The sequence below is a fragment of the Aedes albopictus genome, chromosome 3 (assembly GCF_035046485.1).
Source record: "Aedes albopictus strain Foshan chromosome 3, AalbF5, whole genome shotgun sequence".
Classification (NCBI taxonomy): domain Eukaryota; kingdom Metazoa; phylum Arthropoda; class Insecta; order Diptera; family Culicidae; genus Aedes; species Aedes albopictus.
Window position 1 is genome coordinate 156,412,333 of NC_085138.1, and position 26,841 is coordinate 156,439,173.

Consider the following 26,841-nt stretch of genomic DNA (forward strand, 5'->3'; position numbering starts at 1 on the left):
CCATTTGCATAGGAAATCCAGCAAAGATGGGACTGATATGCGATTCACGGCAGTATAGTGGTCCCCCATGAGCAATTTGCAACATTGTAGTATGTTTCATTGAATCAACAAGAAAACCCTTTCCACAGTATGTCCTGTGTATGCCATGAATGGCCATTCTTTGCTTACACTCCCGATCAAAAAATTTGGGTCATTTCTTCGGAAATATGATATTTTTTGAAGTCCATAGTGTACATTTTTTATTATTATAAAGGTCTCAGACCTCTAAGAACACATAGGATATTAGACCATTTAAACCGAAGGGGTTGCTACACAGTGCTATCACGAGCTGGACGAGAGGATGGAAGAGATTAACAAATCTGGAGATGTTAAGGACAAACGTCTTGAAATCCTGGTTCAACAGTGCATCGCAACTTCAGACGCACAAATCTCAAGATGCAAGCTTCAAACAACAATGCATGTTATTATTCTGTTCTTGCTCACTTGTAATAAGCCTAAAATAATAAGCGCAGGTGCGCTGGTTTTGTTTACGAAGAAATTTGTGCCCTCGAAATCGTGGGTAGGTGCCAAAGTCGGCCATTGTGGCGGCCATATTGGGATTCTAACAAGTCTGTCCTTAATAGTTTATGTGTATTTATCCATGAAGCAGGGACAACAACAACGCTAGAGGTGATAAGCACCGCTCAGCGAGGCCATCGTAATTAGTTGGTTCGACGAAGTGAGATGACCGAAAAGAATGCTAGTGGCCGATACCCGGCTCAATAGGAAAGCAATAAGAGCAAAAGAGAAACGAATTTTCCACAGCAAGAAACGATAGCATGAAGAGAGTGTGATTGCTGCATCGCAAGATAGCATGGACAGGAACAGTATGCGGAGGTTTTATACAATTGTCAATGGCGCGTGACACAAGACTGCGCCAGTGCCCGCCATGTGCAATAAGAAATTTGTTGACAGACAAAACAATTGTAGCAGCCAGATGAAAGAGGGTGGAGCATTTCGAAGATTTTTCTAAATCTAAAAATTTTACAACATCAAATCAGATGGTAAATCTAAACTTGAAGTTAGACAGAGAAACAGACGGGGCTAAAACACAAACACAACTTCCAAAAGCATCCACGGACGCGTACCTTTTCCCTTTAAGTGAAACATGAAAGTTAAATTGAAATTTACAAACTAGCAGTTTTTTCATGTGATTTGGATCTAAAAGTGAATGGGAGTTCCAGTTTACAAGGTTTTTTAAAGCCGTAGCTTTATGTACACTACACTTTTATGTTTTTTCACCAAATCACGGAAATTTTCTTTGCTTTTTACCGAGATTGGCACCGCAGAGTGCTCAGCAAATTTGATTTGTTGTTTGTTTGCTCAGTTTGCCAAAATTCAGTATAAATATTTGCTGAGACACGGTGGTGTCTGAGTTTTCCGTGCTCATCTTAATGTGTACAGCCCCATTTTGCACAAAAAATAGAAATGATGTAAATTCGATATCTAAAAATGATTGGTTAGCTCAAAACAATCATGTTAAAGTTTTAAATACATCATTTTTTAGAGCCAAGAAGCCTTTATTTTCAAAAATTGTAAATAAAAAAAAAATATCGACAATTTAGAACCCTGAAGAAGACCCTGTTGGGTAAAATTGCTAGAAAAATTATAGGTTTCATCTACAAAACAATTGATATGCTCAGCCCTAAAAATGTGCATATTTAAAGCATTTCTGTAGATGTAGATCATTTCGATTTTCTAAAAAATCATTCAAAGTTTTCGCCAGAGCAATTTTTGAAAAATGGCCCTTTTTGTGTATTTTTCTGTAAATTGCTAATTAATCTTAAAGGGTATAAAGGATTTTGTAAATATTGTGTTTGAATTGTGCTGATGAAAGAACTATTTTTTAGGCATTTCCCAAGTTTTATCTGATAGTACTACATATTTAAGGCGTCAATGCTCTAAAAAAATTAAAATATCTTGTCTAGAAGCTGAGATTCGTTTCTACCGTTCGGGAAATATTTCAGATGTTTGCAAAACTCTGTATATTGGTATTAGTGACACTTTAATCACGGAGAAAAAAAAATTAGTAAAGACAAACAAGTATTAGTTTGATTGAACCAGAATGCCAGTTTAAATTCGATACAAACAAAATTTTAGTTAATTTTAACTACCCGCCTTGGTTGAAACACACCAACATTTCAGTTAAAAAAGTGCTGGTAAATTCAACAAACGTTAGTTTGATTTTACCATTCGTTAGTTTCAATTATGACAGTTTCGTAAACAAACCGAAATGGTAGTTGAACCAATCAATACGTTTTAGTTTAATTCTACTAATATTTAGTTTAAAATAACAAACGCTGTCATTCAAATCAAACAACATGTTTGTTGTAGTTACATTTTATGTATTTTTACTTCTTCTTCATCCCTTTCCCCAATCTTCTTCTTCCTCATTCCACTTTCCTTCCATTCGCATTCTCATTTATTCGAAAAACTATTATAAACTAGCTGTCCCGGCAAACTTTGTCTTGCCGTCTTGTGGTGGTTTGACAACTGTTGAGCTCAAAACCCTACAAACGTTATTGCTGTACAACGGCTGAATAAACCGCTCTTAAGCTTGATTTTCAAATTTTTGGTTGAATAAGCTTTTGTTCAGCTACCATTGTTACTTGGGAATAGCACCGCACTCTAGATTGATTTCATTTCGGTCGTGGTGATTTCCTTCCCAGCTCATGGAAAATCAGTTCTTTATCTTTTTTTACTTTTCTAGTGGATTTTCGTAACTTTTTGTACATATAAACACAGCCACCATGAATACGAACCAAACCGTGCAAGAGTCATGCTGATCGGTCCACCCGTTCTTGAGTTTTGTTGCCTCAAAGGAACTTCAAACTCATTTATATATATATATATACAGGGTGACTGGTAATTCGTGTTACACCCGAAAGGAGGTGAAAGTAGACCATATTTGCAGCAAAAAATTGTTCTACAGGTAGGTCCGGAAATCACTGCTAAGTGAGTTATTCAAAAATTAGTGTTTTTAAATTACCCCATCTTTAAACATCTCTAACTCAGAAACTATGAACCGTATAATCAATCTAAGCGCATGGATAAAAAGCTTAAAGCTTTGTCTTTTAATGCTCTTTGGACAGGTAATTGATAAAAAGTCATTTAAGTGCAGAAATTTTGATTTTTATGTAAAAAGTGCCTAAAAATGTACCCTTTTTACACCTTTTTTGATAGTTTATTCGTGAAAAACGTGATAAATGTGAGAAATGTTCTTCTACAAAACATTCATTTTTTGATACGCTACCAAACTGTCCTTTAGTGCAACATTGTATCTTTCATAGTTTTGTCACAATCTTGAATTCAAAATCTGGTGAAATAAATCAATGTTTTTATTGCAATACTGTCTGGCAACCCTACACGTTTGCTTGCTGTTGGTCGTCGTGCGCATGGCAACGAAGTCCGGCGTCGCGGTGGCGGTCATCGTTTGACAGAGCCAACAGTGAACGGAAAATTGCGCGCAATGTTTATGAATCAATCTCAAGGCATCCTTTTCTTTGGGTGAAGATTCAATTCGCCTAGATGCCATACACCCAAACCCACTCACTGGTGGAATTTAGCGAGATCATAACGCTGGGTGGCACCGTTTTAAGGGATATTCAAACCTACGGGCCGAGACTGGGTCCGGGCCGGGGCCGCGGCCGAGACGCGATAGGGCTTTTGTCGCTTCGTTCTCACTGCACACAATGCTCACCGGGCTATAGCGCCTGCGCACCAACAATTTATGTTGCGCGAACGCACGCACAGTATGAAGCGGTTGTCATTTATTTTTGTTTTTTTTTTTTTTGCGCACTTTCTCTAGTGTGTTTGATGCTGAGGATTGCGGACTGAAATTTGACAGCAGCCAGGCTGCTGCCAAACCTCCAAAATGATCAGAGTGTGCCTAGTTACAAGTTCGGTTTGCTCAGTCACGCTAAAACAAGTGAAACGATTAATGACACACAAACTTTTCCTGCGGATACAAAAATGCTTTTCTGAGTGAAAATCATGTGTAAAACTTGCCCAAAATTGGTTCAATATTCTTTCAAGCCCGTATAAGACTAAATGAGCGGAATGAATGTGTTTAAATTTTACTTTTCTTGTAATCGATCTATTTAAAATTTGTGTGAAGTAGTTTATGCGTGCGCTTTGAAATTGATCTCCATAGAGATAAGAAACTCAACCACGGGGAGCACTGGAGGAAACAATTCGCGCTCAAATTGAATGACCAAAAATGTTGACTCCGCACACCTCAGGTTTGATGTACATTCATCCAGAACTTTCTTTTGTAATTTCTACAGGAATCTGGGATTCCTCCAGCTTTTTTTATGATTTCCCTTGGGATGCTTTCTGGGACTCTCCCGTAGTTCTTTCTGGAAAACCTCTAATGAGATTCTTCTAGGAGTCCTTCCTGGTATTTCTCCAGCTACTCCGTCTGGGTTTTTGTCCTTTAGTTCTACTAAAATTTCTTCTGGGATACTTTCAAGAACTGGTTTAGAATTTTTCTCCAGAAATTCTTCCAGGAGTAGCTTCTCACAGTTTATTTATTTTCAGTTCAACGGGAAGCCCTCCTGATGTTCCTGAGAGTGAGTCCAGGAGCTCCCCAGGCATTCCTCCAGGCCACCCCCAAAAAATACCAAGGGAATTTCTTAAGAATTAGCTCAAGAATTCCTCCAGCATTTGTCGTAGAATCACCCTAGGATTTTACTGGGAATTTCTCCATTATAACTCTGGTAATTAATGCAGGAGTTCTCCAGCAATAATGCATGTTTCTCTTCAGGATTTTTCCCGAAAATTACTGAAGGACTCAAGGGATTTCTCCAGAAATTCCTGCATTAATACCACCAGGACTTCCTCAAGGGATTCCTCCAAAAAATCCTCCACGATGCCAGCTAAACATTCTTCCAGTAGTTCTTCCAGGAATAACTCCAGAAATTCATCTCGAAATTCCTACAGGAATTTCTCTTCAGGAATTGTAGAAGGGATTTCATCAGGAATTCTTCCAGGGATTTCACAAGACAATTTTTCAATAAATTGCTCCAAGACTTTCTCTAAGAATTCCTGCAAGGATTCATCTAGGAATTCCTCTGACGATTCCTCTAGATTTTTTTTCCACGGTGTCCTCCAAAAATTCTTCCAGTTATTCCTCCATGAGTTCCTGCAGGAATTTATCCCGAAATTCTACCAGGAAATCCTGCAGGGATTCCTCCAGGAATCGCACCATAAATTCCTCCTGTAATTGCTGCAGGAGATTCTCTAGAGGTTCCTCCAAGGATTCGTCTAGAATTCCTTCCAGAATTTCTCCCTGGAAATCATCAAGAAATTCCTCTAGAAATTCCGTCAGTAATTCCTCTGGAAATTCCTTCAGTAATTCCTCACAGAATTCCTCTAGGAATTTCTACAGGGATTTCTTCAAAAATTTCTCCAGAAAGTACTCCAGGCATTTCTCCAGGAATTACTTCATGAATTTCTCCATAAATTATTCCAGGAATTCCTCCAGAAATTACTTCAGGTACTACTCCAGGAGTTCCTCCAAGAATTCCAACGGAAATTGCTCAAGGCATACCTCCAGAAATTCCATCAGGTATTTTTCCAGGAAGTCTTTTTGGAAATACTCCAGGCATAACTCCAAGAATTTCTCCGTGAGTTACTCCAGGTATTCCTACAGGATTCTTACAGATGTTTATCCAGGAACTACTGCAAGATGTCCTCCATTTTTTTCCAGGAATTCCTCCAGTGATTCCTTCATAAATTTCTCCAGTAAATGCTCCAGAAAATTCTTTAGAGATTCCTTCAGAATTCCTTCCTGTATTTCCTCCAGGAAATCGTCCAGAAATTTCGCCAGTGGTTCCTTTAGTAAATCTTCTATGGATTCCTCCAGGAGTTCGTACAGAATATCCTCCAGAAATTTCTCCAGACATTCCTCCAGAAAACACTCCAGAAATTCCTCTAAGAATTTCGCCAGTGATTTCTTTCGTCCAGAAATTTCGCCAGTGATTCCTTCAATAAATATTCTAGGGATTCCCCCAGGAATTCCTACAGAATATCCACCAGAAATTCCTTCAGGCATTACTCCAGGAATTCCTACAGAAAATACTCCAGGAATTCCTCCAGGAATTCATCCACGAACTTTTCCAGAAATTCCTCACGGAATTCCTCCGAAAATTTCTCCAAGAATTCTTTCAGGAATTTTTCCATAAAGTCTTCCAGGATATACTCCATGAATTACTCCAAGAATTGCTTCAGGAATAACTCGAGGAATTCCTCCAAAAATTCCTCCAAGAATTCCTTCAGGAATTCTTCCATAAAGTCTTCCAGGAAATACTCCATTAATTACTCCAAGAATTGCTTCAGGAATAACTCTAGGAATTCCTCCACGAATTGCTTCAGAAATGACTTCGGGGATTCCTACGGGAATTCTTCCAGGAACTACTTCAGGCTGTCCTCAAAACAATTCTTCAGGAATTCTACAATTCCTGAATGAACCCTTGAAGGAATTCCTGGAGGCATCTCTGGATGATTCACGGGAGCATTCCTTGAAGAAATTCCTGAAGGAATTCCTGAAGGAATCCCATGAGGATTTTCTGGAGGAATTCCTGGAGGAATCCCTGCTAGATTTCTTGGTAGAATTTTGGGATAAATTCCTGTAGGAACTCATGGAGGAATAACTAGAAGTCAATGCTCCAGAAAATTCTTTAGAGATTCCTCTAGAATTCCTTCCTGAATTTCCACCAGGAAATCGTCCAGAAATTCGTCCAGGAATTCCCCCAGCAATTCCTCTAAGATTTTCGCCAGTGATTCGTTCAATAAATCTTCTAGGGATTCCTCCAGGAATTCCTACAGGATATCCACCAGAAATTCATCCAGGAATTCCTCCAGAAAATACTCCAGGAATTCCTCCAAGAATTTCGCCAGTGATTCCTTCAATTAATCGTCTAGGAATTCCTCCAGCAATTCCTACAGAATATCCACCAGAAAATCCTCCAGGCACTCCTCCAGAAAACACTCCAGGAGTTCCTCTAAGAATTTCGCCAGTGATTCCTTTAATAAATCTTCTAGGTATTCCTCCAGGAATTCCTACAGAATATCCACCAGAAATTCATCCAGGAATTCCTCCAGGAATTCCACCAGAAATTACTCCAGGAATTCATCCACGAACTTCTCCAGAAATTCCTCCAAAAATTCCTCCAAGAATTCCTTCAGGAATTCTACCATAAAGTATTCCAGGAAATACTCCATTAATTACTCCACGACTTGCTTCAGTAATAACTCTAGAAAATCCTCCAGGAATTTCTCCAGGAATGACTTCAGGGATTCCTACGGGAATTTTTCTAGAAACTACTTCAGAATATCCTCAAAAAAATCCTCCAGGAATTCTACAAGGAAATACTTACGGGATTCCTCTAAGAACGACTCCAGGAATTCTTCTACGATCTACTCCAGGGATTCCTGCACGAATTCCTCCTGGAAACAATCCAAGAATTCCCATAATTTTTCTTTGAATTACTCCTGGAATTCATAAAAAAAAAACCTTCCGGAATTTTTCCAAAATTCCTCCCAGAATTCCTTTTAGAAATAGCTCAAGGAAATGCTTGAAGAATTTATTCAGAAATTCTTTAAAGAGCAGCTTCAGAAGTGGCTCCAATCTTTTAGGAATTCCTTCATGAATTATTTCAGGAATTCCTCTTCCTCCTGAATTCGTCCTGAAATTCTTCCCGAAATTTCTGAAGGTTTTATTTTAGAAATTCCTCAAGAATTTTTTCAGGAAGGCCTCCAGAAATTCCTCTCAGAAACACTCTAAGAATTTCTCCATGAATTACTTCAAGGCTTTCTTCAAAAACTATTCCAGAGCCTACTCTAGGAATTACTCCAGGATTTCCTCAAGAAATGTCTCTAGAATTTCCTCCACGAATTCCTTCGGTTAATCTTCCAGGAATTCCTCCCGGAATTATCTCAGGAACAGGAATTCTTTAAAGAGCTACTCCAGGGATTCCTGTGGGAAGCGCTTCATATTTTTTTTTTCAGGAATAGCTCCAGAAACTCCGTTAGAACTTACTCTAAGAATTCCTCCAGGAATCACTACAGTATTCCTCTAGGTAGGATGTCATCCGGAAATTTATCTAAGAATTCCTCCCAGGAGTTCCTTCGGAGTTTCTTTCAGGAATTACTCCCTGGAAGAATCCATGGTGTAATCCTTGGAGGAACTCTTAAAATAATCCCTGGAGGAATTTTTGAAGAAATACCTGGAGGGAGTCTTGGAAGAATTCCTGGGGGATTTCCTTGGAGAAATTTCATTAGGAATCCCTTGAAAAATACCTGTAGTAAGCCTTGAAGGAGCTTTTGAAAGAGTCACTGGAGGAATTCAAGGAGGAATTCCTGGAGCTATCTCACAAGTTATTTTTGGAGGATTTCCTGGTGGAATTCATGGAGAAATTTTTGGAGGAATTTTTGAAGGAACTACTGGAGGAATTTGTGAATGAATTCCTGGAGGAGTTCGTAAAGTAATTCCTGAATAAATTTCTTCAAAAATCCCAGGAAGAACTGTTCGAGGGATTTTTGGAGAAATTCATAGAGGGATTCTTGAAGCAGAAATTCCAACAGGATCTTCCCCAAAAATCACTCCACAATTTTCCCTGAAAGTCCTCCAGAAATTATTCCAGAAACTGCTACGGGAACTCCCCCAAGAATTCTTTCAAGATTTCAATCAAGAATCCGTTCAAAATTTTTTCCAAGAATTTCTACAGAAATTCCTGGATGACATCCTACCTTGAGGAATTACTGGAGTGATTCCTGGAGGAATTCTTGGAGTAAATTCTAACGGAGTTTCTGGAGCAATTCCTGGAATCCCTGTAGTAACTCTTTAAGGAAAACTTTACCTGAGATAATTCCGGGAGGAATTCCTGGAAAGTTAACCGAAGGAATTCTTGAAGGAAGTTCTAGAGACATTTCTTGAGGAAATCCTGAAGAGAAACATGCATTATTGCTGGAGAACTCCTGCATTAATTACCAGAGACATTTCTTGAGGAAATCCTGGAGTAATTCCTGGAGTACGTTCTGGAATACTTCTTCAAGACGAATCCCTGGAGATCTCTGGAGATCAGGAATTCCTCGAGTTATTCCTGAAGCAATTCTTGGAGTAGTTCATGGAGTATATCCTGGAAGACTTTATGGAAAAATTCCTGAAAGAATTCTTGGAGGAATCCCTAGAAGATTTATTAAAGGAATCACTGGCGAAATTTCTGGACGAAAGAAATCACTGGCGAAATTCTTAGAGGAATTTCTGGAGTGTTTTCTGGAGGAATTTCTGGAGGTGTACGAACTCCTGGAGGAATCCATAGAAGATTTATTAGAGGAATCACTGGCGAAATTTCTGGACGATTTCCTGGAGAAAATACAGGAAGGAATTCTGAAGGAATCTCTAAAAAATTTTCTGGAGCATTTACTAGAGAAATTTATGAAGGAATCACTGGAGGAATTCCTGGAAAAAATTGGAGGACATCTTGCAGTAGTTCCTGGATAAACATCTGTAAGAATCCTGTAGAAATACCTGGAGTAACTCACGGAGAAATTCTTGGAGTTATGCCTGGAGTATTTCCAAGAAGACTTCCTGGAAAAATACCTGATGGAATTTCTGGAGGTATTCCTTGAGCAATTTCCGGTGGAATTCTTGGAAAAATTTCAGAAGCAATTTTTTGACGAATTCCTGGAGTAATTCAAAGAGAAATTATGGGAATTCTTGGATTGTTTCCGGGAGGATTTCTTGACGGCTTTCCTGGAGTAGTTCCTGGAGTAATTCTTGGAGGAATCCCGTAAGTATTTCCTTGTAGAATTCCTGAAGAATTTTTTTGAGGACAGCCTGAAGTAGTTCCTGGAAAAATTCCCGTAGGAATCCCCGAAGTCATTTCTGAAGCAATTCGTGGAGGAATTCCTAGAGTTATTCCTGAAGCAATTCTTGGAGTAATTAATGGAGTATTTCCTGGAAGACTTTATGGAAGAATTCCTGAAGGAATTCTTGGAGGAATTTTTGGAGGAATTCCTCGAGTTATTCCTGAAGCAATTTTTGGAGTAATTCATGGAGTATATCCTGGAAGACTTTATGGAAAAATTCCTGAAAGAATTCTTGGAGAAATTTTCGGAGGAATTCCGTGAGGAATTTCTGGAAAAGTTCGTGGATGAATTCCTGGAGGAATTCCTGGAGTATTTTCTGTAGGAATTCCTGGAGTAATGCCTGAAGGAATTTCTGGTGGATATTCTGTAGGAATTCCTGGGGGAATCCCTAGAATATTTATTGAAGGAATCACTGGCGGAATTTCTGGACGAAAGAAATCACTGGCGAAATTCTTAGAGGAATTTCTGGAGTGTTTTCTGGAGGAATGTCTGGAGAAATTTCTGGAGGATATTCTGTACGAACTCCTGGAGGAATCCATAGAAGATTTACTAAAGGAACCACTGGCGAAATTTCTGGACGATTTCCTGGAGGAAATACAGGAAGGAATTCTGAAGGAATCTCTAAAGAATTTTCTGGAGCATTTACTGGAGAAATTTATGAAGGAATCACTGGAGGAATTCCTGGAAAAAAATGGAGGACATCTTGCAGTAGTTCCTGGATAAACATCTGTAAGAATCCTGTAGGAATACCTGGAGTAACTCACGGAGAAATTCTTGGAGTTATGCCTGGAGTATTTCCAAAAAGACTTCCTGGAAAAATACCTGATGGAATTTCTGGAGGTATGCCTTGAGCAATTTCCGTTGGAATTCTTGGAGGAACTCCTGGAGTAGTACCTGAAGTAATTTCTGGAGGAATTCCTGGAATAATTTATGGAGAAATTCATGAAGTAATTCCTGGAGAAATGCCTGGAGTACTTTCTGGAGAAATTTTTGAAGAAATCCCTGTAGAAATTCCTAGAGGAATTCTGTGAGGAATTACTGAAGGAATTTCCAGAGGAATTACTGACGGAATTTCTAGAGGAATTTCTTGATGATTTCCAGGGAGAAATTCTGGAAGGAATTCTAGACGAATCCTTGGAGGAACCTCTAGAGAATCTCCTGCAGCAATTACAGGAGGAATTTATGGTGCGATTCCTGGAGGAATCCCTGCAGGATTTCCTGGTAGAATTTCGGGATAAATTCCTGCAGGAACTCATGGAGGAATAACTGGAAGAATTTTTGGAGGACACCGTGGAAAAAAAATCTAGAGGAATCGTCAGAGGAATTCCTAGATGAATCCTTGCAGGAATTCTTAGAGAAAGTCTTGGAGCAATTTATTGAAAAATTGTCTTGTGAAATCCCTGGAAGAATTCCTGATGAAATCCCTTCTACAATTCCTGAAGAGAAATTCCTGTAGGAATTTCGAGATGAATTTCTGGAGTTATTCCTGGAAGAACTACTGGAAGAATGTTTAGCTGGCATCGTGGAGGATTTTTTGGAGGAATCCCTTGAGGAAGTCCTGGTGGTATTAATGCAGGAATTTCTGGAGAAATCCCTTGAGTCCTTCAGTAATTTTCGGGAAAAATCCTGAAGAGAAACATGCATTATTGCTGGAGAACTCCTGCATTAATTACCAGAGTTATAATGGAGAAATTCCCAGTAAAATCCTAGGGTGATTCTACGACAAATGCTGGAGGAATTCTTGAGCTAATTCTTAAGAAATTCCCTTGGTATTTTTTGGGGGTGGCCTGGAGGAATGCCTGGGGAGCTCCTGGACTCACTCTCAGGAACATCAGGAGGGCTTCCCGTTGAACTGAAAATAAATAAACTGTGGGAAGCTACTCCTGGAAGAATTTCTGGAGAAAAATTCTAAACCAGTTCTTGAAAGTATCCCAGAAGAAATTTTAGTAGAACTAAAGGACAGAAACCCAGACGGAGTAGCTGGAGAAATACCAGGAAGGACTCCTAGAAGAATCTCATTAGAGGTTTTCCAGAAAGAACTACGGGAGAGTCCCAGAAAGCATCCCAAGGGAAATCATAAAAAAAGCTGGAGGAATCCCAGATTCCTGTAGAAATTACAAAAGAAAGTTCTGGATGAATGTACATCAAACACACTAGAGAAAGTGCGCAAAAAAAAAAAACAAAAATAAATGACAACCGCTTCATACTGTGCGTGCGTTCGCGCAACATAAATTGTTGGTGCGCAGGCGCTATAGCCCGGTGAGCATTGTGTGCAGTGAGAACGAAGCGACAAAAGCCCTATCGCGTCTCGGCCGCGGCCCCGGCCCGGACCCAGTCTCGGCCCGTAGGTTTGAATATCCCTTAAAACGGTGCCACCCAGCGTTATGATCTCGCTAAATTCCACCAGTGAGTGGGTTTGGGTGTATGGCATCTAGGCGAATTGAATCTTCACCCAAAGAAAAGGATGCCTTGAGATTGATTCATAAACATTGCGCGCAATTTTCCGTTCACTGTTGGCTCTGTCAAACGATGACCGCCACCGCGACGCCGGACTTCGTTGCCATGCGCACGACGACCAACAGCAAGCAAACGTGTAGGGTTGCCAGACAGTATTGCAATAAAAACATTGATTTATTTCACCAGATTTTGAATTCAAGATTGTGACAAAACTATGAAAGATACAATGTTGCACTAAAGGACAGTTTGGTAGCGTATCAAAAAATGAATGTTTTGTAGAAGAACATTTCTCACATTTATCACGTTTTTCACGAATAAACTATCAAAAAAGGTGAAAAAAGGCTACATTTTTAGGCACTTTTTACATAAAAATCAAAATTTCTGCACTTAAATGACTTTTTATCAATTACCTGTCCAAAGAGCATTAAAAGACAAAGCTTTAAGCTTTCTATCCATGCGCTTAGATTGATTATACGGTTCATAGTTTCTGAGTTAGAGATGTTTAAAGATGGGGTAATTTAAAAACACTAATTTTTGAATAACTCACTTAGCAGTGATTTCCGGACCTACCTGTAGAACAATTTTTTGCTGCAAATATGGTCTACTTTCACCTCCTTTCGGGTGTAACACGAATTACCAGTCACCCTGTATATATATATACATATATATATATAGATATACGTTTTTAAATGGACAATGGACATACACAGCACATAGAATAATAATTTAATCTGGATTTCCATCGAGGTTGTTTTTCCTGTAAGTGCTTTGTATAGCCAACAATTTAAGGGCAGACTTGTTAGAATCCCAAAATGGCCGCCACAATGGCCGACTTTGGCACCTACTCACGATTTCGAGAGCACAAAACAAAACGTAAACAAAACCAGCGCATCTGATCTTCTTATTTTAAACTAATTACAAGTGAGCAAGAACAGAATAATAAAATGCACTGTTGTTTGAAGCTTGCTTCTTGAGATTTGTGCGTCTGAAGTTCTGATGCACTGTTGAAGCGGGATTTCAGTCCTTAAGGCAGGTGAACCTCCAAAAGTGTGCTTGGATCAATGTGAAATGCACGCTCGTTGAAAACTACTCTCAGGAGAGTAGAATTCTACTCACTTTTAGATTTCATGGAAAATAGAAAAAAGAGAGTGACAGCATTCTTCTAAACTGAGTGATTTTTCACTCACACGTTTGAATTTTGAACAATACTCATTTTTGATTAACTTGGCCTTTTTTCCAAAGTGAGTTGTTTTTCACTCACCCGCTCAAATTTAGGCCAGAATTCTATTTTTGAGTAACATCATTCAAATTTCATGCCGGTAACCGCCATTTGTGCAAAGTTCTGACCTCTTGCCAATAAAATTATATTACATGAAAATCTCTGTGAAATGCTTTTAAATTATGGAAAACCTAGGGGAAAACCCCATCTGTTGTTCAGCAGGTAAGTTTGCTCTTATTATCCAACTTATTAGACTGTGGAAATAACTTTGATACATTTTTTTACAGATATTCATCCAAACGGACGGCAAGGCAGGCAGCCTTCTCTGATCCCAAACATATAGAAATATACGCTATTTTTCTAAATGCAAACAATCATGTAAGTAAGTTAAATAATTTCTCTGTATGTACATAAAACTAAAAATATTTTTTTGAATGCTTTCAGTTAAAAAAGAGGGCAAGACTATGCATGCGTCGGAGATTCCGGTGGACCGCGGTTACAGCGTAAGATCACCTGAGGGATCACCGCAGCCACCGAGAGCCACGAAGGATCTTGCGAAGGATAGTTTTGAGTAGGGTGGGGTGGGGCAAGATGGGTCGCGGGGCAAGATGGGTCAGCGCCATTTTCGGGCGCATTACTCATGTTTTGATTATGTTAATAATTTTGTTAGATGACCAGCATGAATATACAAAAGTTTGGGGCATTGATTGAAAAATTATTCACTCTCATTGGAAATAAAAAATAAAATGGTTTTTAGCCATTTTTCTTATGCGATACATTCCATATAATCTCCATATAAACGGCCGTGGGGCAAGATGGGTCACCTTCAATTTTGAACGTATTTTGGAAGCATTCAAAAGTTATTTATTTTTTATTATAAGACTATCCAATAAATGACTTCAATCAAGCGGAATGAACGCTCAAAATTATAAAATAAAATTATGATAATTTGTTAGTGAAAACATCGATTTTCAAGTCGCCTTAGGGCTACTCAAATCGTAAAGTTTTTTATATTCCAAATAAATTTATAAAATGTTTACTAGTAGTCCTTGTTTGCTCAGTATGGATATGGAGCATATATGAATGTGCAACAAATCTTATATTTTGACGTTTTTCGTTGAGAAAATGTGAATTACTTAAAAAGTGACCCATCTTGCCCCGCACTTTTTTCACGGCGCAAAATCGATCACTTTTTAAAACTACTTGTTTAACATCATATTTTGTATTTAATAAACTTTTTATCGACTTTTAGCATAGCTTACTAGTGTATTAAAGAGTAGCGGACAAATACAAACCAATACGATTTGTATTTACAAAGTTATGGTGATCCATCCTTAGGTGACCCATCTTGCCCCGCCCCACCCTACATAATTTACACCCAACTTTGTATACATAGACATAAATAATTGAATAAATGTTCATTTTTGTTGCTTTCTGGAATTTTGTATTTGATTTATTTCATGGTTGAAAAAGAAATAAAGAAAAAAATGTTTTTGACATCTACTCACTTTTTAAATTTGCGATTTTACAAGTTACTCACTTTATACTCACTTTTGATAAAATCCAAGGTTACTCTAAAGTGAGTAAAGGCAGATTACTCTATTATGAGCTGATGCACTTTGTTTCAAATTGAATAGAATTCTACTCACTTTAGAGTAGTTTTCAACGAGCGTGGCCGTAGAATGCAAAAATTGATGCCCTCTAGGACTTCTATTTTTTTTAATTCTTCAACCACTTAACCTAATTTACAGCTCTTTTGTACACTAGGGCACTGCGTGAGCGATTAAATTTCAACTTATAGCTATATTCTATAGTTTCTCAAGGAATTAAAGTATTTTTTAATATTTGTTCGAGACATGGCTATACAAGGGGTGGCCAAAATATTTGGGATAGGCAACTTTTTTTTCTCTCATAAAAAAATTTCTAGGTGTGAATCAAAAATTCTCAAATTTTGACTGTTAGTCAACCTATTCATTGGTACAAACTTGAGCTGGATTAGTTAATCTTTTGCGAAGTTAGAACCGTTCTCGTAAAACACTATTTTTTAAACAACTTTTTTTCGAACTTTCATACCTCGGAAGCCAGTGAATCGAATTGAATAAAATTTTGAACGTTCATCAACAATATATTAATGCTTCACAAGTCTTCAAAACATAGATAGTTTTTGAACGATGAAAAAAGTTACGATAAATAAATATATCAAAAAATTCTTCAAATTTCTAGCTTTCAAGCTTTTTTAAGATTACAATCGAAGAAAATGGATCAATGAAGCAAACGTTTCCGTATGTACATAAATAAAGGCGTCACCGTATATGGGCATCTACATTGTGTATTGGGTGAAAAATTGGAGAAAAACTTTAAACCTTATTCACTCGAAAGTAGGTTTTTGGTACTTACACCCTTTTCGTAAAATAGTATTTTCCAAAATAATAGCAGACGGAATTATGTAAGGAATTATCAATGGAATTTCCAGAGGAATTACCGGGGAAAAGTGTTCAAAAATTACCAGAGAAATTTACGAACGAATTGACTAAGGAACTTAACTTAGTACCCCATATAACAATTGCAAGTTACAAACAAGCAAGCTAGCTGAATTGTTGCTTAATAATGGTAATGATAGCTGAACTAAAATTATGCTCGACACATTACTGTTTAAATGATTTTTCAATTGAGAAAATAGTCAATGTTCGAATTTCCTCATCGATATCAACAATGATAAATTAAAACACTTTTCAAAAGTTTAACAAAAAATTTATTCGACAAGCATTGATTACTTAGCAATAGAGTTTAGAATGAAAAACACGTGTTTTTGTGCTGAACAGCTGTTGAAGTATGAGGCGTTGTTCAGTTGATTACCACGTGCTGTGGTAATTCACCACTGCTGGACACAAGTCATGGGAAGATTATGTTTTGCTTTGGGTGCTGCATCTCACCATCTCTAGGATGGCGCAGATAGGAAGGCATGCGTCTGGCAATCGACAGGTCTCGAGTTCTAATCCGGATTTAGGTAATTTTATATGTATTTCTTATTTCATAATAGGTGTTCTCAACATGAGAGCAATAATTACTCTCGTGAGAGTTCAACATTGTGCATTTTATTTATTTTCAGTCATTTTTGCCAAAGCTGAAAAACAACTTTCTTGTACATTTGAAAAACGCTTTGAGCAACAAAAAAATAAGTTGGTGCACAACATGATGCTTTATAACTTCTCCAAATTTGTATGAACAAAACCCGAACATAGGTTGTACGTGAAAATAATTCAAATGTTATTCAACATTATGCTGAATTAATTCGTCATAATGGTGCCTGTTAAATGAGGTTGTTAGTTGGGACCTTGCGAATGAATTTCGAAAGGGATTACGAAAAAAAGTGCGAAAGTTATTGTCAGGTAAATTAAATCAAAGAGATTGCCGGCGACAATCCCAACAAATTGCTGAATGAAACACCCTAGGATGCAAATTGAAATTTACAATGAAATTGCCAAAAAAACACTACATACCGTCTTCAGCCAAATATTCAATCTGTACAGGAACATAACTTACACTATTCAACGGAAACCATGTAAGACAGTGGCCCATTTTTTTCTCCGACTGGAATGGGAATCGAACCTACACTCCGCGGCTTAAAATGATAATGATGATGATTTTGTTCTACCATCTATTGTAGCAAGGCATCTGCCTATAGCACTGGAATAATCTCTCTTTCTCTCTTCTTGGCGTAACGTCCTCATTGGGACAAAGCCTGCTTCTCAGCTTAGTGTTCTATGAGCACTTCCACAGTAGCTCTAGTCACCCTCAGCATAGTCATGCTGAATACCCGTGCGCTGGAATAATCTTAAAAGCGATTTGATCAAGATTGTGCTGTTGTTAGTGTTCAGAGATTATCCTGTATGAAGGGCCAAAAAGGGTTGTGCGGAGGCAGTTTCAGGCTCCTTTCCAAATCGTTTCAATCGGTGTCCTTTCCCAATATATGACATGATATTGTGAATGTTTATTATATGATAGAACATTCTTACCATTTTGTTATCCGAAAACTAAAATGTTATGGTAATACTTGGTTAGCATTTATTCAAACATGAGTAAATACACTTCGAGGCTCAAAATACACCTTAAAAACTGGCGCCACCGCACAGTCACGAAGCACACGGTAATGCCGTAGGTATTTCAAAAAATAATGACCTAAAACAATTTTTCGTATTATGGTCGAGAAATTTTCAAAACAGTTATCGAAAAAAATCCAGGAATTGCCGGAATAGTTTCCTAGAAATCCAGAAAGAATTTTCCAAACAAATTGTCAGAAACAAACAGAAATTGCAGACGGAGCTTCCAAAGAAATTTCCAAAGAAGTTCACAAATCGATTGCCGAATAATTTGCTACAAGAATTGAAGTTTTCCAAAGGAATTTTCTAAACATTTCTCAACAAAATGACCAACGGAAATAAAAAAAAACTAACGAAGTTTTTAAAGAAATTTGAATTTTTTTACCAAAAGAATTTCGAACTAAATTTTTGCCACAGTAGCTGAAACAGTTTCCAAAAGAATTTCCAAAAAAAAACCTACAAATAATGCAGAAAGGATTCAGAAAAAGTTGCTGAAGGAATTCTCAAAGGAATTGTCGAAGGAGCTTTCAGAGTATTTATCGATTTGATTTTCAAAGAAATTCCTTAAGAGCGAACGGGACGGTCGGAAAAATATCTGCCATTGCTATGTAGCTTCAAAGATGATAATCTTTGATTCTACTTCATATTATGGAACAAAAACTTATCATTGTATATGCTCACTTGCAGTGCATATGTTGATTGATTTGCAGACTATTCTGTGCTATAGAAATTGAAATTACCATCTTTAAAATCGCGAGGCAAATTGTTAGAAAGAGAAGGAAGATAGGAAAAGTAACACGTCGGCCCGTATCACCTTCAGAAACTGCTGAACGGATTTCCAAAGTAATATCTAAAAAAAAACAAAAGAAATTTCCGAAGAAAATACAGAGAAGATACTCGACGCTTTGATCAAACTGATAGCTCTAAATAACACAAGTGTCACGTGGTGAGCGATTTTCGAATTAAATTGTTCTTTTCTTCTGAGAAGCTTTTACAAATATAGTAACATATGACAGGTAGGTGGGAGGGCTAGGGTCGTACTCAATCATCCAGGGATTCAATGAGTCTGGTATCCGATTATCCAGGCTCGATTACACAAGTTTACAAAATAAAACGAAAGTCGTGAACTTCTGTCAACGACCAAAATTTTTGGAGTACAATTTAGTGCTGATTTTGAAACCACGCTTCAAAAAATTTTAAGTAGAGCAGTTTTTGAGTTTTAGCTCAATATCGAGTTTTACATTTGTTTTTAATATGGAATTTACTAAAATTCAAATATCTTGCGTTTTGTTCAACCAATTTCAAATCTTTTTCCATAAATTAAAAGCTGAATACAATACCATTCGATCATCTGAATGCAGGTTTTGCATCAGATTGATGAAATTCAAGATATTGGCGAGTTTTTGGGAGGATCTCCTTAAATTTTAGCAAAATTTCAAAAAATATATGAAGAAATGTATTTTTTTATAAGAAAAAAAACAATCTAAAAAATTTTTCTCAACGTTTATTTGGCGAGTTACAGTAAAATAATTAGCTCAATCGGAGTATTGATTACGGAGAATGAAATGAATGAAGGGAGCGACTTTGCTTAAAAATAGAACAAAAATTGATTTCAAATCATCAACCTTGTATGGAAAGTCGAAAAAATTTCCGCTCTAGAGGAATTCCACGGAGTCATGTCAGTCGATCCTTAGCGACCATTTCAAAAATTTCTGAAACTTTGCACAGTTTTTCAATTTCATCTAAATCGCCATTTTTCGATATTAAACCTTCATATTCACTCACGACTAACTTTTCAAAAGGGTGTATGCGAAAATAGTTCAAAAATATTCTGAAAGCTGTACAGCAAAAACGGATTGTTCGATTGTTATGAATTTTTCAGCAAAGTTAGATAACTAAATGATGATTCCTTAGAAAATATACACTGTAAAAAAAATATTTTTTTACTTTAAAAAAATATGATCTTTGTCACAAAAACTCAAATATCTCAAAACCCTATCTTTTTACCAACGTCATTTTTTTAGGGGAATTGGCCCATTATATCAGCTATCTACCATAAAATTTTGGTGATGGTAAACTGATAAACAAAAAAGTTATGACATTTCAAACATTTCACAATTTTTACATTTAGTAACAAAAAATTTTTTTTTTCTTTGTAAATTATTTCGAGAATTATATTTTGATGCTGATTTTATTGTAAAAGCTACCGCCTGAATTAAACAAGTTGTTTTCATGATATTTTAGTTTGATTATTCATAATTACTTTAGTATCTATTTGAAACTTAGACGAGATCCAGTGTTGTGATCAAAAATATTGAGAGTGTCATACTTTTTATTGTACGTGACTGGTGAAAAAATCCCTTGATAGTGTTGAAAAGCTGTTGATTATAAGAAAAAATGGAATTAAACTTATTTTTAAGACAAAAGCTGCATAAAAAAAGTTTTATGTACGCGTAAACGTCTAGTTTATCTGCAAAAAATACCTCTTAGAGAACAGACTTTATGATCGGAAGAATGCGAGTAACTTCAACAACAACAGATGCATGAGAGGTACATACCACATCCAAACAGACGAAACACCTAGAATAATTTTAGTGAAAATCCATCGCCCAGATCACACTACCACCACCTGGTGGAAATGTTTCACGAAACACTGCGTTGTGCAATATCGTCATCAGAAGGCGCTAGTTTGAAACGTCAAACGCAAAGAAAAACGATGGGCGCTCTTCTGGTTATGAAAGCCACAACCAAGATTCAAAATGACCGTTAAAGGCGTGGTCAATGAAAATTTCGTCAGTGTTACGTTTGTTTGTCTATATACATACCATGACAATGCTCACGAAAAAGCAAAAAAATACTACCGCTATGAATATTAAAAATTGTATAGTAAATTTTTTCTTCAGCCACCAACACCAAACTAATCAGTTAAAACTAATAAGTGATTTTGTTTATTATAATCTAACGAACAACATGAACAATCGCTTTCTCAAAGGTCTTCAACTCAACGCTCTCTTGTAGACCGTTTGATGAAAAAAAAAATGTTCAAAAGAGTTACGAAATCTCACCGGAAGCACCATAGATAAACTGAAAGAGACTGGTTATGCCCAAATGTCCACGCATTTGCACGTCCTGCCGTCTAGAATTTGACAAACGAGCCATCTGTATATCATCGGTAAAGCAGGGAGCAGGAAGTTCAAAAACGACAACAACTAAGAAATTGCCAGAAGTGCTAAGTGCAGAGAGTCATGCCACCGTACCATCAGCGACATCTGTTTAAACAATTTAATTACGCCCCTTTTCAAAAATGCTTTGAAATATTCTTCAACATCTATACCCGTGCTGAGGGATGAATGGTTGAGGAGGTTTAAAACATGCTCGATCTTTAACGGAGCCCGTAGCGTGGGTAGATCGCCTTTTTGGGTTGCGTTGCGGTGTTAGATCTACCAAACCGAAATCTAGTGTCGTCCTATATTTCAATTTTGGAATATGTGTTCTGATAACACTAGTTTACAGCATTTTTGAACTCGGTAAGCTGATGATAATTTTTGGTGTAGAATCATGCCCTGAGTTCGAAAACGCGAAAGAAAAAAATTACAGTAGAGTGGAAATTTTTTCAACTTTCCATACAAGGTTGATGATTTGAAATCGATTTTTGTTCTATTTTTAAGCAAAGTCGCTTACTTCAATCATCTCATCCTCCGTAATCAATGCTCCGATTGAGCTGAAATTTTTACTGTAACTCGCCTACATATGATATGTCAACTAAACGTCGAGAAAGAATTTTTAAGTTGTTTTTCTCTTATGGGAAAAAATACATTTCTTCAAAAAAATTTGGGAATTTTGCTAAAATTTAAGAAGATCGTCCCTAAAACTCGCCAATATCTTGAATTTCATAAATCTGACGCAAAACCTGTATTCAGATGATCGAATGGTATTGTATTCAGCTTTCAATTGATTAAAAAAGTTTTAAAATTGGTTAAACAAAACACAATATATTTGGATTTTAGTAAATTACATATTTTGAAAAGTTGTAAAACTCGATATTGAGCTAAAACTCAAAAACTGTTCTACTTAAAATTTTTTGAAGGTCGGTTTCGAAATCAGCACTAAATTGTGCTTCAAAAATTTTAGTCGTTGACAGAAGTTCACGACTTTCGTTTCATTTTGTAAACTTGTGTAATTATAGGCATTATAGTATTTAGTCCTTGCTACTGGTGTTGTGATGACTTCCAGTCTTTGAATAAAACTAAGTTTACCAACTTTACTTTGCATATAGTTAAAAACCTCACCATCTGAGGCTAAACTCAATGCAAAGGAAATCAAATTGGGTTAGGGATCCATGTATGTACTAACTCTTCGAAGACTGGAAAGTGCTAGTACGCAAGGAACATACTAGAATCCTTCTTACTGAACACATGTCCCATTATTGGAATGATATTGCTGCTAATGTTAAAACCCGGGTCCTAAACCTGGGGAGAATTTAGCAGTAAAACAAGGTTGATGCTAGGTTTCCGATGCATGGCCAATATCAGTACTCTTGTTTTGTTTTCTAAGAAAACAAAACAAAAACTGTATCAAAATCGATACTTTATTGCCCCTCAATGGCAATTGAGTAATGCGACATGCACTACACTAAGGATACGGGTAATGTCACAATAGATCTTGTTGAGAACCACTGGATTATTGGCTCTCATGCTCTCGCCGATCTGCGTGCTCGCCGATAGCATTTCGTTATGCCTCGGTCGATGCACAATCGCAGACATTAGATTAGAAGTAATGTAGCCTCCATGTAGTAACGTGTCGTGTTGTCATGTAATTTTATTAGTGTAAATAAAGTTATGTTTTAATGTGTTTTTTTTCGCTACGCCTGGGAGTTTAAATAGACTGTTATGTCTCCCGGCCACCCCGAACTCCAGGACGTAACAGTGGCGACGAGAAATCCGTGCGTGCAGTGAGGACCCGCGACGCGTTAAGTTTTCCGCGGAGGAGATGATGGGCGACGGCGACACAATAGACTTCGGGCGGAGTGAACAAGGCCAGCGCCAGCATTTAGCTTCAATGGCTGGACAGGATCTGCACCAGCGTCAGGTGGATCAGTGGCAACACTCGCCGCTTCAAGGAGCAGTTTACCGGAACCGAAATGCTCCATTCCCATCAGTGCCCGTGGAAATGCATCCTCAGCAGCACCAGTTCATCGATCAAGCCTCGCATCAAACCTCAGCTGGAGTCAATGGATGCCCCATTGACTCGCTACCATATGATGGGCAGTCAGTGGTACAATCACCACCGCCGCCATCATCGTCAGGCCGGTTTCCACTCGATCGAGAGCAGTACCTCGATGAGCAGTTTCGGCGGATGCGAGAAGCCAGCGATAAATACTACGGTAGTATGAATCGGCTGATGGAGCTCCAATACCAGGCTTCTGTGGAGCGAATGAAAACAGTCAACCAACAAATGCAGTTGATGTTTTCGCTATGTTGGGCTGCTCGAGCGCCGCAGCCAACCTACGAGTCTGCCCCGATCAGCACACAACAGCAGGGAACACAACACCAAGCACCGTTTCCAAATGATGTCGACTCTACGGCGGCAGTAACAAATGAAGAGCAGCCGCGGCAGTCACGAGTGGATCAGCTGATTGTTTCCGTGCCGATGTTTCGTTGTGATGATCAACAGCAGAAGAAGCAAGAAATAAAAAATCCTATTGTCGTACCTGCATCACCCGACGGCAGTAGTGAAGGTTTCGAACACGCTCAGCCCGCTCAGCAGAACGAGTATGCAGCAGAGGTGTTCAAGTCGTGCGATGTAGGATCACTTCGGGGAGCAGAAATTATTTCCGATAAGCACCCACCGATCGGCGCGATCGAGTCGGATCGAAAGTTCGTCCAATACTTTCTGGATCGACATGGGCATCGGATGGATTTGGCACGTGGACGTGCCTCAGTGTTCAGCGACGTCTTCGAGTGGATGATACACAATGGTGGAACCAGGATCAAGCTCCGGTCTTCCGTACATGATTCTTCGTCAACCTGGTTACCGGCAACGCTTTCAACACTGTCCACCATCATCGCTCTTCCTGTGCCAGAAGATCGCTGTAATGGTTTATCGCCAAACCAATTAGAGGGGGAGATGTTGAGAACCACTGGATTATTGGCTCTCATGCTCTCGCCGATCTGCGTGCTCGCCGATAGCATTTCGTTATGCCTCGGTCGATGCACAATCGCAGACATTAGATTAGAAGTAATGTAGCCTCCATGTAGTAACGTGTCGTGTTGTCATGTAATTTTATTAGTGTAAATAAAGTTATGTTTTAATGTGTTTTTTTCGCTACGCCTGGGAGTTTAAATAGACTGTTATGTCTCCCGGCCACCCCGAACTCCAGGACGTAACAGATCTAAAAACTGGTCGCAGTGACAAACCCGAACAGGAATAAAAAAATACCCATTTCAATATTTTTAACGTTGCAAAACACGCTTTCAACATTCATCTCGTAGAAGAGGGAAAACACTTGTGCTCAAATGTAACAGCAAATTAATGAATAAACGACTAATGCGCGGAGGGCGTGATAAAATCGGAACATTACTGTACATAGTATATTATATGTATATATATATAATATATAATAAAAACAACTTGTTTTACTCACGCAAGGCCATTAACAATAAAATCAGCATCAAACTGCGATTTCCGGCCAAAATAATTTACACAAAAAAAATTCATTACTAAATGTGAAAATTGTGAAATGTTTGAATTGTCATAAGTTTTTTTGTTAATTTGTTTATCATCACCAAATTTTTATGGTAGATTGCTAATACAATAAACCGTTTTCTCTAAAAAATTACGTTGGTAAAAAGATAGGGTTTTGAGATATTTGAGTTTTTGTGACAAAAATGATATTTTTTAATGTTAAAAAAGATTTTTTTCACAGTGTATATTTTCTTAGGAATCACCATATAGTTATCTAACTTTGCTGAACAATAAAATCAGCATCAAATCGCAATTCCCGGCCGAAATAATTTTCACAGAAAATTTTTTTTCACTAAATTTAAAAATTGTGAAATTTTTGAAATGTTATAACTTTTTTGTTTATTAGTTTACCATCACCAAATTTTTATGGTAGATTGCTAATACAATGGACCGTTTTCCCTAAAAAAATCAAGTTGGTAAAAAGATAGGGTTTTGAGATATTTGAGTTTTTGTGACAAAAATGATATTTTTCAATGATAAAAAAGATTTTTTTTCACAGTGTATATTTTCTTAGAAATCACTATTTAGTTATCTAACTTTGCTGAAAAATTTATAACAATCGAACAATCCGTTTTTGCTGTGCATATTTTTGAATATTTATGAACCATTTTCACATACACCCTTTTGAAAAGTTAGTCGTGGCTCTAAATAAAAATTTGATATCGAAAAATGGCGATTTAGATGGAACTGAAAAACTGTGCAAAGTTTCAGTTCAATAGAAAATCATGAATTAAAAAATTTCCTTAATTTTGATGCTGTTGCTTGGAATCGCTCTCTACTGTTATTTTTTTCCTTCGCGTTTTCGAACTCAGGGCACGATTCTACACCAAAAACGATCATCAGCTTACCGAGTTCAAAAATGCTGTAAACTAGTGTAATAAATACTTTTCTTTTATTTTTGCATTCACAAAACAATTTGAATGGTTCATTTTCGGTGTCCACATAGAGTGACTTTGGGTATTATCGGAAGGTTTGTTCTCGTCGTTATGGAGGATTTTAGTAAAGCCAAGTTGCCTGAAACTTTGTCGTATAATTCAGCTTGATTTAGAGCATAATCAAGCACTTAGAGGTTCCGCTAAGCGGATTAAAAACATATCGTTTATCAAAAAAAAATCTGAAAAAAAAAACAATAGGGTGCCTGTACTAATTATGGCACTACCTAAGGAAAATTATGTGTACAAAAATAACGAGAAGACCAACGAACGCCATCAATATATTAAAGATAGCTTAGTTTCCTTTGAAGTATAAAAAATATATAGAAACGGAGCCAAAACTACTTTCAGTATTTATTACTGTGTGTGCCAATGATAGGAACCCTGTACCAGTTATGATTACATTTTTTAACTTCGGTTCTTTTTCGCACTATTTGCATGCATTCGTTATGGGATTCTATGGCGAAAAGGGGTGCAAGGAAGCCGAAATTTCAAATAAAATGATCTATTTCTATCATAAGTTGAGCCAAATGTGGAGTTTAAATGAGTGCAACCACCCAAATAACATTTTATTGTCAAATTAGTTTTATAGAGGTTTTTAGAACCGTTATAAAGCCTAATATATTCTATTTTGGTTTTATGATGGCTTTAAAAACCTCCTTCAGTCCATTTGACGAAAAAATGTTACTTGGACATCTTTTATGTTGTTTCAAATTTATTTTTGTTGATTTACATCGTTTAATTGTGAAAATCAACTATGGCTAATAATTGGAACTATAACCATAATTGGAACACTTATCCTACTTCGTATTTTTTTATTAACTTCTGTTTTTTTTTGTATTTTTCTACGAGCTGGTAAGTTTCCTTCTTGAAGAGAATTGGTTTTTGAAATTTTGCGTTTAAGTTATCGCCCATTCACTAAAAGCGTAATGTCTTGGGAGCTGAGACAATTTTTAATAAATCCTTTTTCACAAATGAATAGTACTATCAGCGGAGATGCACCAGCCCCTGGCTAAAAATCTCGATAATAATAATAATGATAGTACTATCAGATAAAACATTTATGGTGGAAAATAAAAAATGCATGTGTTGTTTTAGAAAATTTTGATGCCAAATGCTCAAAACAGCAATTTTATCATCACAAACAAGTTTCTGTAGTCAATATAAACGCAATATTTCAAAAACCAATATCCTCAAAAAAACGATTAGTGCTCCATATAAAAATACAAAAAAAAAATGAAAAAATATTTCGTAAAATTGATTGTTTTGAGTATCTAAATGAAAAAATGTCAGTTTTTAAGAAATTGCCCTGGCATTTTAGGGTTGAGTTCTTGACTTTTCGGACATTGATTTATATTAGAACAGATCAACCAGATATCCATTTGAACTCAAACATAACAATTTGAGTGATAATTGTTTCATAAGTTTCATAACTATTTCTGCATTTCTGCTGAGTGTAGAACTAGCATTTAAGTTA

General features: G+C 37.2%; 2 protein-coding genes across 20 annotated transcripts in view; one reads left to right on the top strand and one right to left on the bottom strand.

The window, feature by feature from the left end:
- LOC134284072 (tetratricopeptide repeat protein 39C-like) overlaps window positions 1-26,841 on the bottom strand; it is a 77,367-nt gene that overhangs the window by 49,777 nt on the left and 749 nt on the right. The gene's annotated exons all lie outside the window — the stretch shown is intronic.
- Window positions 39-6,465, top strand: LOC134291781 (uncharacterized). Its single transcript, XM_062859969.1, has 2 exons — window positions 39-3,850; window positions 4,281-6,465. The coding sequence occupies exon 2, from the start codon at window positions 5,175-5,177 to the stop codon at window positions 6,222-6,224; it is 1,050 nt and encodes a 349-aa protein (XP_062715953.1). The 5' UTR covers window positions 39-3,850; window positions 4,281-5,174; the 3' UTR covers window positions 6,225-6,465.

Excerpts from the sequence above, each read along its gene's own strand:
- LOC134291781 (XM_062859969.1), top strand. The coding sequence starts at position 5,175 with ATGAGTTCCTGCAGGAATTTATCCCGAAATTCTACCAGGAAATCCTGC.